This window comes from Branchiostoma belcheri, unplaced genomic scaffold, assembly GCF_001625305.1.
Source record: "Branchiostoma belcheri isolate BF01 breed outbred unplaced genomic scaffold, Haploidv18h27 scaffold49, whole genome shotgun sequence".
Classification (NCBI taxonomy): Eukaryota; Metazoa; Chordata; class Leptocardii; order Amphioxiformes; family Branchiostomatidae; genus Branchiostoma; species Branchiostoma belcheri.
This window is the reverse complement of record NW_017804120.1, coordinates 1,211,915-1,226,004: the sequence shown is the minus strand read 5'-3', so window position 1 is coordinate 1,226,004 and position 14,090 is coordinate 1,211,915. Positions and strand designations below refer to the sequence as shown.

Sequence of the window (14,090 nt, the reverse complement as noted above, 5' to 3'; positions counted from 1 at the left end):
GATTGGAATGAAACTTGGTAGGTGGGTAGGTCTTCATGAGACCTAGAAATGATTAGATTTTGGGCCCCCTGGCCGCTTTCCTAGGTACTGCAGCAGAACTTCCGGTTTTGATATCTCGTGATCTGGACATGCTAGGGTCACGAATTTTAGATGGCAGATAGCTCTTGGGATAGAGAAGAAGTGACATGAGTTTGGGTCTCCTAGCGCCTTGTTCTGGAACTGCAAGAGCATTTGTTGAAAAAAATTCGAAGGACGATAACTCAAGAACCGGTTGACGTATTGTCGTGATTTTTGGTATGTAGGTAGTTGAAGTGATGCTTGACATAATCAGATGGCAATTATGCAAACCAGGACTTAATTTGCATAATTAATGAGGAAATTCTATAAATCTGCTTTGTTCAATAATAGAACTATGAAACACTTGTGACATCTACTTGAGAACGAGAAAAACATCTGAGGGTATAGATTATGTAAATGAGGACCTAATTTGCATAATTAATGGCAAATTCTTATAATTCCATAGTTGTAACTGCTGCACCCCGAATTTCATACTTGCCACATTTGGAAGTTAAGTAAAGGTGAACATCAATAAACATAATTTATTCAAATCATGACCTCATTTGCATAATTTATGAGGAAGTGCTATAATAGCCTTTTTGTTATGATAAGGCCGTCATTGGATGGAGAATATGATCAACTGATATAATCCATGCAAATGAGGCTCTTATTTACAAAATCAATGATTAAAATTGTATAATTCGTCACCCGCAAGGGTTAACATCATTTGGCGAAGGTATGAGATCGTGGAACTCTTGTTTATGTTTGTATTTTTCGTCAGGAAAGTCTTGAAATCCAGTTTGGGGCAGATGATGACTATAGTAAAAGTCAGCTCAGACATTAAACTCAAACGGCGTTGCCTTGACTACGGGGAGTGCCGGGGGCTTTCTCGGTCATTACGTCACCACGGCACATGCGCACTGGTGGGCAGCAGTGGGATCCTCCTAAACAGTAGCTGCGGTGACGACATAGATGCGAGTGACTTTGTCATCAGGTGGGACTTATTTTACGATTAAAATAAAATTATATTTTCATGTGTGCTATCACATTTCTTTTTTTTTTTTTTATTTCAGAAAACTCAATGAGAATTACAAATGAAAAGACATGGACTAAGTGACTGCGAACTCAAGTTAGGTACAACTTATATTCTCGCAGCCACTTTTACAATGAAAGAAAAATATTTTACAAGACATTTAAAAATACATGAGATCTCGCGTGAGTAACAATCCTCCCATCCCAGAAGACACATACAGTTAGAATCTTTTTGTTTCTAATATATAATCTCAAGAGAATGTTTGCATTATTATGTTTACCGAAGGAAAACATATTGCTACATGTACGTTTCCTCTTCTTCCGTTCCAAACACTGACCTCTGACCTGACCGATGATCTAATTTGTTGACGTCTCTCACCATGGTAACAGCTGGTGTTCGGTTACACAATGTTGCAATTTTGTAGTAGGAGGGATTTATACTCCTGTCTGACCACATATATGAATGTGTTTGAGTAAGAATTGACAGAGCAGACCATTAAAATGTAAAGGTAAACATTATTCTAGTTTTCTTTTTGTTCTGGACATGGTTATAACTTTTGGGTGACATTTGGACTGTTGGGCTTGCACAGTATAGTATAAGCGCCGCTCTAGTAGCTTTTGTTGGAACTGCAGGGGTAATGTTTGTTAGAGACTTTGGAGAAGGATAACTCAATGAGGGATGAACGGACGTTAATGACTTTTGCATGTAGGTAGCTTATTGGTATCATTTCATTAACCTTCTTCCTGCTGCCTAACCCCATAATCAATGGAAATTGGTAGTCAAACGGCTACCTTCAGTGTGCAAAAGGTTAACAGTATAAACATAATCCTTTATTTCTAGATTTAACCTAAGCCCACAAGAAGGCTACACCACAGACGTGGGAAAGAAGTCTTCAATGATGGTTCTCAATACTATCATGTCTCTAAGGATCTACGAATTCCTCCAAGGAGCAGGGGAAGGAAAACTTAAGGAAAAGGATATTCAGAAAGCCAACAATACGATATTGTTCTTTCCAGTAAGTATTTGTTTGTTCATAGAAATGCTTTGAAATGGGGCCTTGCAAAACGCACATTACATATAGCATGTATGCAAACATAACATGTAACAACTATATCATCATCATAATAGCAAGTTATTAGCAACTATAATAATTTGTAACAAGTATATGCACGTACCAAAAGATATGTATTCACAGACTTTCTGCATTCAAGTATATAGCTGCAACCTAAAACATTGAATTCTTTGAATAGAAACAATATAATTTCACCTTCCAACATTATGGCAGCTGCTTTACGTCGACGCTAGTTACATTATACAAGGCGAATTCTGTTCGTATTTTGCCTATCTTATCATGATATCCGATCGTTTGTAACTGCTATGACTGTTGCTGCTTTTTTGCTTCTTTCCTCTGCTATGCTAAGTCAATAATTTTGAATTCGGGCTTTCTCTTTGCATCAATATTGTTCAATATTGTGTCGTATAACTTTTTTTATTATGTTTACTGAAGGAAAACATACTGTTTTTGCTCAGTTTCTTTTTCTTTTTCTTCTACAAACAAATAAGCTTAAGGTCAATGACCTGAACCAGACGTCTGTCACCATGGTAACTAGTGCTGTGTTACATCATGTTGGAATTTTATAGCAGGAGGGATTTGTACTCCTGTCACCATATAATATGAATGTGTTTGAGTAAGAATTAACAGAGCAGACTAAATGCTAAGGTAAAGATTATGCATTTGCATTTTTTTTGCTTTGCAAATGTTACGTTTCTAGTATTTTTATTTTTTATTTTTGTATTTTAGAAGTCGACCACACATCATTTACAACGCGGCAAAAGCTTTGAACAGATGCTGCGCAGACAGGGACTGAATGTTGTTGTCGTCATGGGGGTAACCGCCTTTCACAATGACGAGATGCGTCGTCAGTAAGTGTGGATCTCTTGTTCATAATATCGCCTCCTTCCTGCATCTATCTAGGATACATAGATAAGATACTAGTACCTGACTCCTTTTTGATAGCAAAATACTCCCAGACTTAAAAAAAAGAAACAAAAAACAATAATAAAAATTCAGTACGTCGGCAGAACTTAATATATTATGTATAGCACTTCGGCAGACGTCTGTTGTAAGGGCTATGCTTGTCTGTCTTCAACGGGTAAAATACACGTATTTGAAGTAAGGTCAAATCCCTTGTCCAATGATTGTTCAGTTCCAAACAAAAGGCCAACCAGATACACCAGGCTGTCACCATGGTAACTGGTGCTGTAGCAGAAACCCTTTGGTGTTGGATTACATTATGTAGCAAGTGACAGGACAGACGGACGGGCTGGTCACCATATATAAAAATACGTTTAAGTAAAGAATAAACAGAGCAGTATTTTGTCTACATGAAGTGAAAAATTTGGGGTTTTCCCCCCAGGAACCTTTGAAAATCGCCGTCAGGCGACATGTGTTCTCCTGGATAAATAAATAAATAAATAAACAAACAAACAAACTAACAAAATACCCACTCTAATGTTTTCTATATCTTTAGGGCCTGGGATGTTCTGGACAAGCATCACAACAGTGACGACAGACCGTCGACAGGTCTACTGCTAGTGGAAGTCGCCATCACCTTCTGTGACCGCATCCAAGTGTACGGCTTCTACCCGTTTGCGCGCGATCAGCAAAACCGCACCGTCCCCTACCACTACTGGGATGACGTCACGTCCGTCAACAGTGTTCTAAAGCGGAAGCACACGCACAACTTTGCCGCTGAGTTTGAAATTCTCCGAACCCTCCACAATAATGGAGTCATTGAGCACAGAATAGGTCATTGTTAGTTAAGTTTACAGAAGGAAAGCATTGTTTTTTCTCTGTTTACCGAAGGAAAACATTGTTTTTTCTCTGTTTTTACTCTGTTTCTTCTTCTTCCGTTTCAAACAATGACCTGGGCAATGACGTCCTGAACCAGACCGTCTGTCACCATGGTAACTAGTGTTGGGTTCCAGAATGTTGCAATTTTATAGAAGGAGGGATTTGGTCACCATATATGTGAATGTGTTTGAGTAAGAATTAACAGAGAGGACCATATGGCGAAGGTAAACATTATGCATTTGCTTTGCAAATATTACCTTTTTGTTATAACTTGTAATTGTGGTCCTAATATAAATAATATAGCTATCTCGGTTTTTATCTAACAGTTATTATTTTTTACGTTTATTGATATACATATTTTTGACTAAATATGATTTTGGGCTCTTGCACCCTTTAACAAAATAGCTGAAGAAATTCCATGAACAATAAAATTGGAAATTGGACATTAGATCATAATATAAGTAGCCCGTTTACTTCTCATTTTTCCAAAAGATGAATAAATTATCACGTCCTGAAGAGCTAACGGATCCAAATTTTAATTCTATTTTGTGAACCAAATGTACGTTGTGTTTTCTCTGTTTTGCTATCCATAGATCGCATTTAATCTCCAAGCAGATCCTACGGTGGAAAGGCAGTATCCATTGAGGAGTGTCCATTAGCCACTGAAGCGATCTAGGTGGCTAATGGACACTCCTCTGGCCAATGGGCAATGCCTTGCCACCGTAGGATCTGCTTGGAGATTAGATCGCGTTGTCCTTTCGCAGTTTCATATTTGAAAGTGTGTTACTTGAAGGTGCAATATGAGATTGACCGCCAGGGGAGCCGCTTGGTTCTACACGATTTTATTGGTGTAAAATCTCTACTACGTATGACAGACATCTTGGTATCGTCATTACAATGCATTTATTAAAGCCAGTGTAATAGTGAAACTATATTAGCCCCAAAGTACTTCTTCTTATGCTAGTGACGTATTTTTAGAAGAAATTTTAACACAGTGAAACATGGAGTGAACCACGACAGTTAGTATATCTGTAGATTGACACTTTCGATGACAGAAATTATTTGTGAAATTTCACCAATAAACAGAACCTATTTTCGAACATGTAGTTTGAAACCATGACTTGAACAGTGCTTGATATTGTTGAGTTTTATATGACAATGTTATCGACCTCAAGACGACACATTCGCGTTCGCTGTATTCTAGACACACTACATAATGCCTTTGCCTACAGACAAGAGTCACTTTTATACAGTACATTTGTACCACATGCTATAATATGCATATACTTGAATACACCATAAGCCTTGCATGTTTTGAAGAACCTTTCTTCGCCTTCAGAAACGATGATAACAAGCTAATCACAATTATTAAAAGCCACCACTAACTTTTCTTGTGCAAACCTTCTCCCACATGATAATACTGCAAAGCACGCTTCTATTTTCTTTGTTTTTACCAGTATCCTACTCAGATACTGAACGAGATAGGCAATACCTCGTCTAAAAGATTCCTAAAAACTTCTTCTTTTTTCGGTGCCTCCGTTCCCTTTCCTCCGCCGCCCTCTGTGCCTGCCTGGCAGCTTCAGCTTCAGCTGCCTGTCTCTTCGCTTCCTCCTCTGCGGCCCGTCGCTTCGCTGCTTCCGCAGCTCTCTCAGCCTCGGCCCTCGCTGCTTCAGCCCTTGCCAGTCTCTCCTTTTCAGCGGCTCTTTCTGCTGCTGCCTTAGCCTCTTGTTTCTATCGACAAATAATCAAAGGTTAGTACAACGTAGTGATATGCATTGAGGACATTTGCCGGCTATCCTCGAAAATACTGTCCAACTTACGTAAACTATGTGCAAGAGATAATAATTGTTGATAATATTGCATGACAGATGTACATTTAATGACAGTGGTCATTGGGTTTTAGGAGGTATCAAGGAGGTCATATATATTAGGACACCCCGGCCATCACTTCATAGAGACGGCGGACGATATGAACTACCTGAAACGTTTGATCAATTCTTGACGTCACGTATCAGTAGTCTCGCGTGAATAAGGTCATGTGTTTGTAACCCCAACTCTCGCGAGATTACGTTTGGACGTGATTGGTCATTTATTGATGAAGGCTGCAGTGGTCGTTGAAAATCTGATCTCTGTGTACCCGTTGTGTCAGAATAAAGTTCAGCATTGTACTATGACACAGTGGTCAATGGCCATTGTATTACAAGAATAGAGCATTATTAATTAAATTCTCTGTTCTTCCTTTACCCGAAGGTCTTCCGCCACCAGCTTGTTGTCTGTGTCCTTGATGGTGTTCCTTCTTGTCGTCTCTGTAGTGCGGAATGTCTCCAGTACTTTCTCGACCGCTGGGCCTTTTCCAGAAGCTAGATATGCAACAACAATTACATCAGAGATCGTCCCTTAGAAATAAGTGCTCTCGTATCTAAACTGCACAAAAACCTGACAAAAGTGTGTAACGTTACAAAAAACGGTACCTCGCTCCATAAATTGGGTAGAATAACCAACAAGACTGGCAATGAAAACATACATTGCCATGGCGACGGTGGTTGCTGTTAGGGTTATTGTTTGCATGGCACTGCCAGGATTTTGAGAAAGCTGTGGTAACCTCCCCTCCTCTCCCCTGGGTGTATAGTGAACGAGCCCCGGGGTTACAGAATGTAGGGCATCCGGGGCAGAATGTAGGGCATCAGGGGGTTTTCCCAAGGGTTTCCAGGAATGTGGGTTTGTCAACAAACAGAGCTGGGAGACATGCCTGTGGACATTCCATGCCCGTGGACAGAATTCCTGCGCAATTCCTAGAATTCTTGCAAACTGCACACAATACTGTACCATTAGGCTCCTTCCTGAGACGTCGCCAAAAACCAAACGCGTAAAACTATGTTCTGACTTTATGGAGTTGTGTCTGTCCTTCAAAACTCTGTTGCCACGCACAGTCCTTGAATGAAATAATATATTTTTGTTCTTTAATAGTATTTGCACCATTTCATGCAAGGATATTTCACCTTTTTGCCTGTAGGCGCTGTACACAGCATCCGTGTCCCGTACGTATGTATTGAATCCACCGATTCTGTTGTAGACACCTCTCCCCACTTTCTGTCGGATGGGTTGGTCGACTTCTTTGATGATTTTCTCGCAGAGATCCTTAGACTTGGCGCTGTTAAGACTGATCAAGGCAAGGCGTTCCTTCTCGAGTTTACCCTAACATGAAAGGAACAGACCACAGAACTGCGAGTTAGTTTCACATAACTCCGCATCACCTCAGCTTCATCAACCGTTTAGCAGAACACACTTTTGAAGGGAGCAAGATGAAATTTAGGAACAGGCCACAGCATTAGTTTCACTTTAGCATCCACTGTTATGGTAACACATGGGAGACACTAGCAACAAACAGAACACAAACAAACAGGGCTTACATCGGGGGGAAGAAAAACAGAGACTCTCGGCAGAACTGAGACGCTTTAAGCGCAAAACCAAGAATAAGTACATGGTGTAGATGAAGTACTTTCATGGTCTTATAAGACCGACGAAATGCCTACCTACTAAGGTAGCAGAACACAGTTTTCGTCCTATGGGGATTTCTATAGTTAAGAAGCCCGAAGTGAGAAGGTTCAACGCTTCAAAATTTATAGTAGGGTGCACAAGCAAGCTACAAAAAATTGAATGTTTAGGCTCAGGGTACATCTAAAAATGTGTCAGCACAAATTTGTCGGCTCGTTTCCTCGTCAAACCATCTTTTAATAGCGCTATGCGGGAGTCATGTGAACTGCAGCCGACACACAGTACTAGGCAGTGACAGTAGCAAGAAGCAAATCTACCGAATTAGAAACATAATAATTCAATTTTTACAGTCTCAACCCTGACGCAATTCTCTACCATTCACCACAGGTTTATACTGCGACCTTATGCTCATTATATCTTCTACTTTGCACTGGGTCTTCAATACACTATGTAACACAATCCAATACGATTGGTGCAGCCAACTGATAAAATATATTCACCTGCAGAGATTTCTTCCATGTTCCGCCTTTGTCCCACTTCCCCACATCTGCAGACAGCTTGGTAACTGCATTCTCCATGGCAGCCCTGATTTTGCTGTTGCAGGTCGCCTCGTCAGTTGGCATGAGTGGCTTCACCGTCTTCTCAGCGGTCTGTTGGAAGGTCTTGATCTGTTCCTCTGAAGCCCGACGGCACTCGCCTTCTGCCATGGCCTCGTATGCGCCCAGGACAGACGGCATGGCGTTCGGGTCGTTGATGGCGTTGACATAGTACTGCATGATATGGAGAAGACCTAAAAGATACAGAGAGAACTTCATTGACTGTTCGCTTCTACAATAGCAGCATTCCCCACATTGTCAGATTGCTAAACTCCTCGCTCCACTAGAATGTATTACGTGCAATATTGAAATTGGCTTTTAATCGACCCAAAAATGAGTTCATAGGATCGTGGAATCAGACATACTTGGAATATTCATGAGTAGTAGCAGTAGTAGTAGTAGTAGTAGTAGTAGCAGTAGTAGTAGTAGTAGTAGTAGTAGTAGTAGTAGTAGTAGTAGTAGTAGTATTAGTAGTAGTAGCAGTATTAGTAGTAGTAGTAGTAGTAGTCGTAGTAGTAGTAGTAGTAGTAGTAGTAGTAGCAGTAGCAGTAGCAGCAGTAGTAGTAGTAGTAGTAGTAGTAGCAGTAGCAGTAGTAGTAGTAGCAGTAGCAGTAGCAGTAGCAGTAGCAGTAGCAGTAGCAGTAGCAGTATTAGTAGTAGTAGTTACTGTAGTAGTAGTAGTAGTAGTAGTAGTAGTAGTAGTAGCAGCAGCAGCAGCAGCAGCAGCAGTAGTAGTAGTAGTAGTAGTAGTTACTGTAGTAGTAGCAGTAGCAGCAGCAGCAGCAGCAGCAGCAGCAGCAGCAGCAGTAGTAGTAGTAGTTACTGTAGTACTAGTAGTAATAGTAGTAGTAGTAGTAGTAGAAATTCAGAACCACGTCAAATTCCATACCTGTGGTTTTGATGTCATCTCCTTTCACCCTCTTGACCTGGCCGGAGTTCCAGATCTCACGGGTGAAGTTGTCAACAGCATCTTTGTAATCCTTCTTCAGATCACCGTCCTGTACTTTGTCAAGGTTGCTGAAATTAAAAACAAAAAGATGTCTACAATATGCAGTCGTCTTCTCTAACCTTGTTTAAAGAAATTGATGGCTATCAGAAATATCTTTTATTATGCGTGGAAAACGTTCCAGCCAGGACACGTTTTGCAACTACAGTACTACGGAAGCGAATCACCCTTTATATCTATTCCTCCATACTCCATTTCTCATGATCAAGAGAAAGTTCTAAGCTGAAAGCTTCTTTCCTAGAACTAGATCACTATGGAACAAGCTTCCCTTCCTTGTGTGTGCTTCCCAAATGAGTACAACCTTAAACTTTTCAAGTCTAGGGTGAACAAACATCTGTCTCTACAGTTCCTTACTGTAACCCAAAACATGTAAGTGGTTCGTATGAGCCTTGTTTCGAGGTGAAAATTGAAGTAAATAAAAGGAAAAAAGTGTCGCACGAGGGCATCACAACCATCCCTCAACGGAGACGGGGGGCGCCACAGACTTTCTGCAACCTATGATCCACTGCTCACGGAGTCACGTGTGTTATCTGTGTGATGTCACAGAAGCGGCGGATTGTTCATTCCTTGACAAACACTGGAGTTGTACAGTCGAAAATTTGGGTGAGTCCAGTTTTGTTGTGTTGGCAATCACAGTTCAATCTTATTTATAAAAGGAAAAAGGTGCATACCTCAAGACATCCGGCTCTCCGGAAGGTGTAGGAATCAGTCGGAGATGCCGCTTTGGGAAAAAAGCCTTCACCGCGGCCGTCATGTCGTTGTGGGAGCGGACCGCCTTTGTGTGGCCATCTTTCGGCTTCAACATGTCATCCAAGTACTCATCTGGGGTCAGGCGTCTTCCGTTTGTCTGCAATGTATTGAGGACGAATATCACTTTTTGGCGACGTCTCAGGGAGGAGCCTAATGGTACAGTATTGTGTGCAGTTTGCAAAAATTCTAGGAATGGTACAGGCATTTTGTCCACAGGAATGGAATGTCTCTGACCCACATCTATGCCCACATTCCTGGAAATCCTTGGGAAGACTTGTCTGCCCCAGATGACCCTACTTTCTGTGACCCCGGTGCTCGTTCACTATACACTCAGGGGAGGAGTGCACTGTATCTGTCTAGACTTAAGAGGTACCAAGTCTTTCTCAAAATCATGAAATGATGGCAGTGCCATGCAAACAATAACCCTAACAGCAACCACCGTCGCCATGGCAATGTATGTTTTCATTGCCTGTCTTGTTAATTGACACACTAGACCATCAGTTTCTATATTCCAGAATATACTTCAATGAACTTGAAGAGCAAACTCGACATTCTAGCAGATCTATATATACCACACGACACTTACCTGTGGTAATTTCAGGTGCACGTCTTGTATGGCGACCCACAGTTCGGGGAAGTGCTCGCCAAGGTTGTTTCCTTCGTCGCTGCCGTCTTTTTGAACACGGATACAGTCTGCCAGATCCCCCATCAGCCTGAAATCGAAGAAGAAACTGTACCGCACCTGTACACATCTACAGGGCTTGAAATACTGGGTGCATGTGCACCTTAGTGCACACCCAATTGGAGCTGTGCACCCAATTTATTTCTGTGGGTGAACCAGTGCACCCAAATGTTTCTGTAGGAATTTTTTGTACTTATCAAATGTACAATGTATAATAGTATGCAGGATATTCTTGGCATCTAAGTGTCAGAAAAATAATGAAATTTTTGTTGTAGTACTTGTTTGAGATTTTAAAGTTAGCTCCTATTTCAGATTCTAGCTCAGAAGAGGAGCAGTAAGATCTGTAATTAAGTTTTGTTTTATATGGTGTACCCAAAAAATTTTTGTGCACCTAATTTTTCAGGTTGGGTGCACCAGTGCACCTATTCCCAAAAATGAATTTCGAGCCCTGCATCTAAATACGAACTTATTGACCTAACGTTAGTTGTTGCAATCTTTTTTATATTGATCTAGCTATAGCGTTGTCCCACTGCACAATTTATGGGATCCCAATATAAAAGCAATTCAGGCAGTATATCTAATGAAACAAATACACATATGCTCACAAGGATTTCTTGTACTTGTGCCTTGTCAACATATTATTGATTTCCAAAGAATGGCAAAATGCAAATCCATCAACATTAGTATGCTGCTAGATGACTGGTTATCGAAATTGTTCAGCAGATGTGGTCGTGTGGTGTTACGACAGAAGCACTCAGTTCGGAACCAAGAGGTCTGGAGTTTGAATCCTACCATGCCTCCAATCTTGTGCCCCTGTGAAAGGCGCTTTACACAAATTTCCTCATTCAACTCAGGTGCAAATGAGCATGTTTGTTGTTCGTACGTTTGCCTAGATCTGTGTTGGTGGCGGCATAAAAATAAGTTTGAAAAACGTGAGTGTGCCGTCGCGATGTCTTGTGATAGATATTGGAATAGAAAAAAGAATTTAAAAAAATGAAATCAGTTGCCATTGCAGACATGAACGAACCTCAGATTAGACAAAAAGCCGCTGTCTGCGTTGCCCTGGAGGTTGAAGACCAAGTGGTTGGACAGCAGGGTGGCCAAAACAAGATTCTTCATGTCTTTGTCTTTCTGTTCCTCATCAGAGTAGTCCCCCAGGCCTGCAAACACATTTTATACCATACATCATAAAGGTTAATCTTTTTTGGTAGTAGTAGTAGGCATTCGTCGGTCTTAAAAGAGCATGAAGTACATCATTCTACATCCTATACTTATTCTTAATTTTGCGTTTAAAGCGTCTCAGTTCTTTTTTGGTAGTTACATGTTTAAAGTTAAACATTTGACCCAGTGTTGACGTCTCACTTCAAAGAAGCCACGTGACAAGCTTCACTGGGTCAGTCTACTGAGGAAGACCAGAGTGACTGGTCGAAAGCTCTAGGTGAGAGAACGTCTTTGTGTTGGATCTAAATTATTAACTTTAAACACATTTTGCCGTTCATTTATTCAATGATATTTTTTTCAAGGTGACAAACAGCACTAAAAGTTACCCACATCTCACATTTAAAGCAGCAAAACTAATTTGCATTGTTTTTCTGTCTATCGTTTCCTACATCGTATGTATGATTTAGTAGTGCACATCTCATTTGATGACTCGATTACAAGGGTATATGACATGACATATTTTCTGCTAGGACAAGTTCGACTGACAGAGATGCTTAAAATTTTACGGACGGTTGGAATTTTCTGTATATACATGCAACATCATAAGCAGATGATGAAGCAGCAACAAAAGTTACTGCTATTTTCCGTGGTTCTAGTAAGGCCATGTTGATTTGATTATATGGATGACATCCGCGCGCGCATGAATTTTCGGCCATTTCAAAAAAAAAAAGTTTTCAACCATACTGTAAATCGTGCAAAACAGTTGCTAAATGAGCAAAAATATACCATAAGTTGCAAGGAAAACATTTAGAAACGATACCAATGTCGTAGAATGCCCAAATCAAAGGAAAAAAGACAAAAATGTAAAGAAATGAATTCGAAGAGTAGATTATTCGCCATAACATATTCTGTGCCATTTGTTCAACCTTCATGACCACGTAGATTTCATAGTGAAAGCAACTTTTTTTTTTTGCAAAACTTTTTTTTATTCGCACGCGCGCATCAGTTTTGGGGCTCCCGGAGGATGTCATCCATATAATCAAATCAACATGGCCTAACAAAAAAAAGGCTGTTACCTTCAGTGTCGACAACCATGAGATACCGGTCAGACTGGACTGGATGGGGACCGATCCAGAACCAGAAGTCCTTCGTTTTCGACGTCAGTTCGTCTCCAAGTGGAAAACCGGACTTCTTTTTGCAGAGGAGATTTGCCTGATGAGACTTTCCCTTCCTCATGGGTCCCACCACTGACACCACGTCCACAGAGCGAGGCGGGAGGTCGGAGATGATTTTCTCCGCTGCAGGGGAGATGTAGATTTGTCTCCGGTTGCCCACCACCCGTGTTGATGTCAGCTTTATCGGACCATCCATTGTTCTTCCTGTGATCGGAATTAGAAGGAGTGCTTTGATTTGATTTGATTTGATTTGATTTATTGAAATTGCAAACAAATACAATACTCGTGGGCCACAGGCAGCGGGGGCTGGTGTTGTAGCCCATACACAAGACAAACATTATGTCTCTAAATGATTGTAAGATACCAGTATGAAACTAGCCATGCACCTGTGCAATTTGTGACAAAACAGCAAAACGTGTATCAAACATAAAGTGGAAATTCATGGATAAAAAAGCAAGAGGTTGTTGTATTTTCTCTTGCATACATGAAAATCTCCATACAGCACAGTAGTACTGTAGTACTGTATACCCAGGGTATGGCCGGTTCGTTTTTACGAGCAAAATTGACTGAAAATGTTAGCGGACAGACATATATTCCCGAGAAATATTTGCTCCATTGCACACGACCGCTGAAAAACAATGCCATAGGCAATGTCACCAAAAAAGAGGGAGGTCACACCCAATGCGTCACGCACGCATGTACAAGAGTTCGTGGTGTTCTCTGGGAAGGGGGAAGCCCGGATGACGCTATCTCATATCATTGTAGTTCTTGGAAAGCCCCACCGCGGAAAGCCCCGCCATAGAAAGCCCCACCGTGGAAAGCCCCGACGGCAGCTGCCCGACGGCAAACATGGCATTACTCATGATATTACTTATTCAACGCCAGCACAGTGAGTGTGATTGATTCGTCATTTTTCGCTGAACAGTCAGAAACTCCGAAACCATATCAGACTGATTTGAGTTTGATTTGATTTGATTTATTGAAATTGTTAACAATACAATACTCGTGGGCTCAGGCAGCGGGGGCTAGCGCTGGTGTTGTGGCCCATACACAAAACATTATAAGCACACAAACAAGACACACATTTTTAAATGTGTGTTTAAACCTAAACAATATAAGTACATAAAAATTACAATCTAAAATCAGCATAGATTAGAATATATCTACCTAATATCTATCGGTCCATTTACTACTTGGTACAGTTCATGCGGTTCCTATCCGCCAGAATGTTCTCGTATCTGACTGCAAGGTTTCCCGACATATGCGGTCGGAAGCGACGGC

The 14,090-nt window shown here is 41.0% G+C and overlaps 2 protein-coding genes across 2 annotated transcripts; one reads left to right on the top strand and one right to left on the bottom strand.

The window, feature by feature from the left end:
- Window positions 1-842: 842 nt before the first annotated feature.
- LOC109479551 (alpha-2,8-sialyltransferase 8B-like) lies at window positions 843-4,047 on the top strand. The gene is made up of 4 exons (XM_019781533.1): window positions 843-1,051; window positions 1,931-2,105; window positions 2,892-3,013; window positions 3,622-4,047. The coding sequence occupies exons 1-4, from the start codon at window positions 867-869 to the stop codon at window positions 3,908-3,910; spliced, it is 771 nt and encodes a 256-aa protein (XP_019637092.1). The 5' UTR covers window positions 843-866; the 3' UTR covers window positions 3,911-4,047.
- A 696-nt stretch (window positions 4,048-4,743) lies between these two features.
- On the bottom strand, window positions 4,744-13,010 carry LOC109479499 (guanylate-binding protein 5-like). The gene is made up of 9 exons (XM_019781467.1): window positions 12,711-13,010; window positions 11,501-11,633; window positions 10,378-10,504; window positions 9,713-9,888; window positions 8,925-9,052; window positions 7,940-8,229; window positions 6,944-7,139; window positions 6,189-6,304; window positions 4,744-5,675 (listed from the first exon to the last, which is right to left on the bottom strand). The coding sequence occupies exons 1-9, from the start codon at window positions 13,003-13,005 to the stop codon at window positions 5,442-5,444; spliced, it is 1,695 nt and encodes a 564-aa protein (XP_019637026.1). The 5' UTR covers window positions 13,006-13,010; the 3' UTR covers window positions 4,744-5,441.
- Between the last annotated feature and the right edge of the window lie 1,080 nt (window positions 13,011-14,090).

Excerpts from the sequence above, each read along its gene's own strand:
- LOC109479499 (XM_019781467.1), bottom strand. The coding sequence starts at position 13,005 with ATGGATGGTCCGATAAAGCTGACATCAACACGGGTGGTGGGCAACCGG. Across the intron at positions 9,889-10,377 it reads TGCACCTGAAATTACCACAG|ACAAACGGAAGACGCCTGAC; the intron begins GTAAGTGTCGTG and ends AATACATTGCAG. Across the intron at positions 9,053-9,712 it reads GGAGAGCCGGATGTCTTGAG|CAACCTTGACAAAGTACAGG; the intron begins GTATGCACCTTT and ends TTTTAATTTCAG.
- LOC109479551 (XM_019781533.1), top strand. The coding sequence starts at position 867 with ATGATGACTATAGTAAAAGTCAGCTCAGACATTAAACTCAAACGGCGT. Across the intron at positions 2,106-2,891 it reads ATACGATATTGTTCTTTCCA|AAGTCGACCACACATCATTT; the intron begins GTAAGTATTTGT and ends TTTGTATTTTAG. Across the intron at positions 3,014-3,621 it reads AATGACGAGATGCGTCGTCA|GGCCTGGGATGTTCTGGACA; the intron begins GTAAGTGTGGAT and ends CTATATCTTTAG.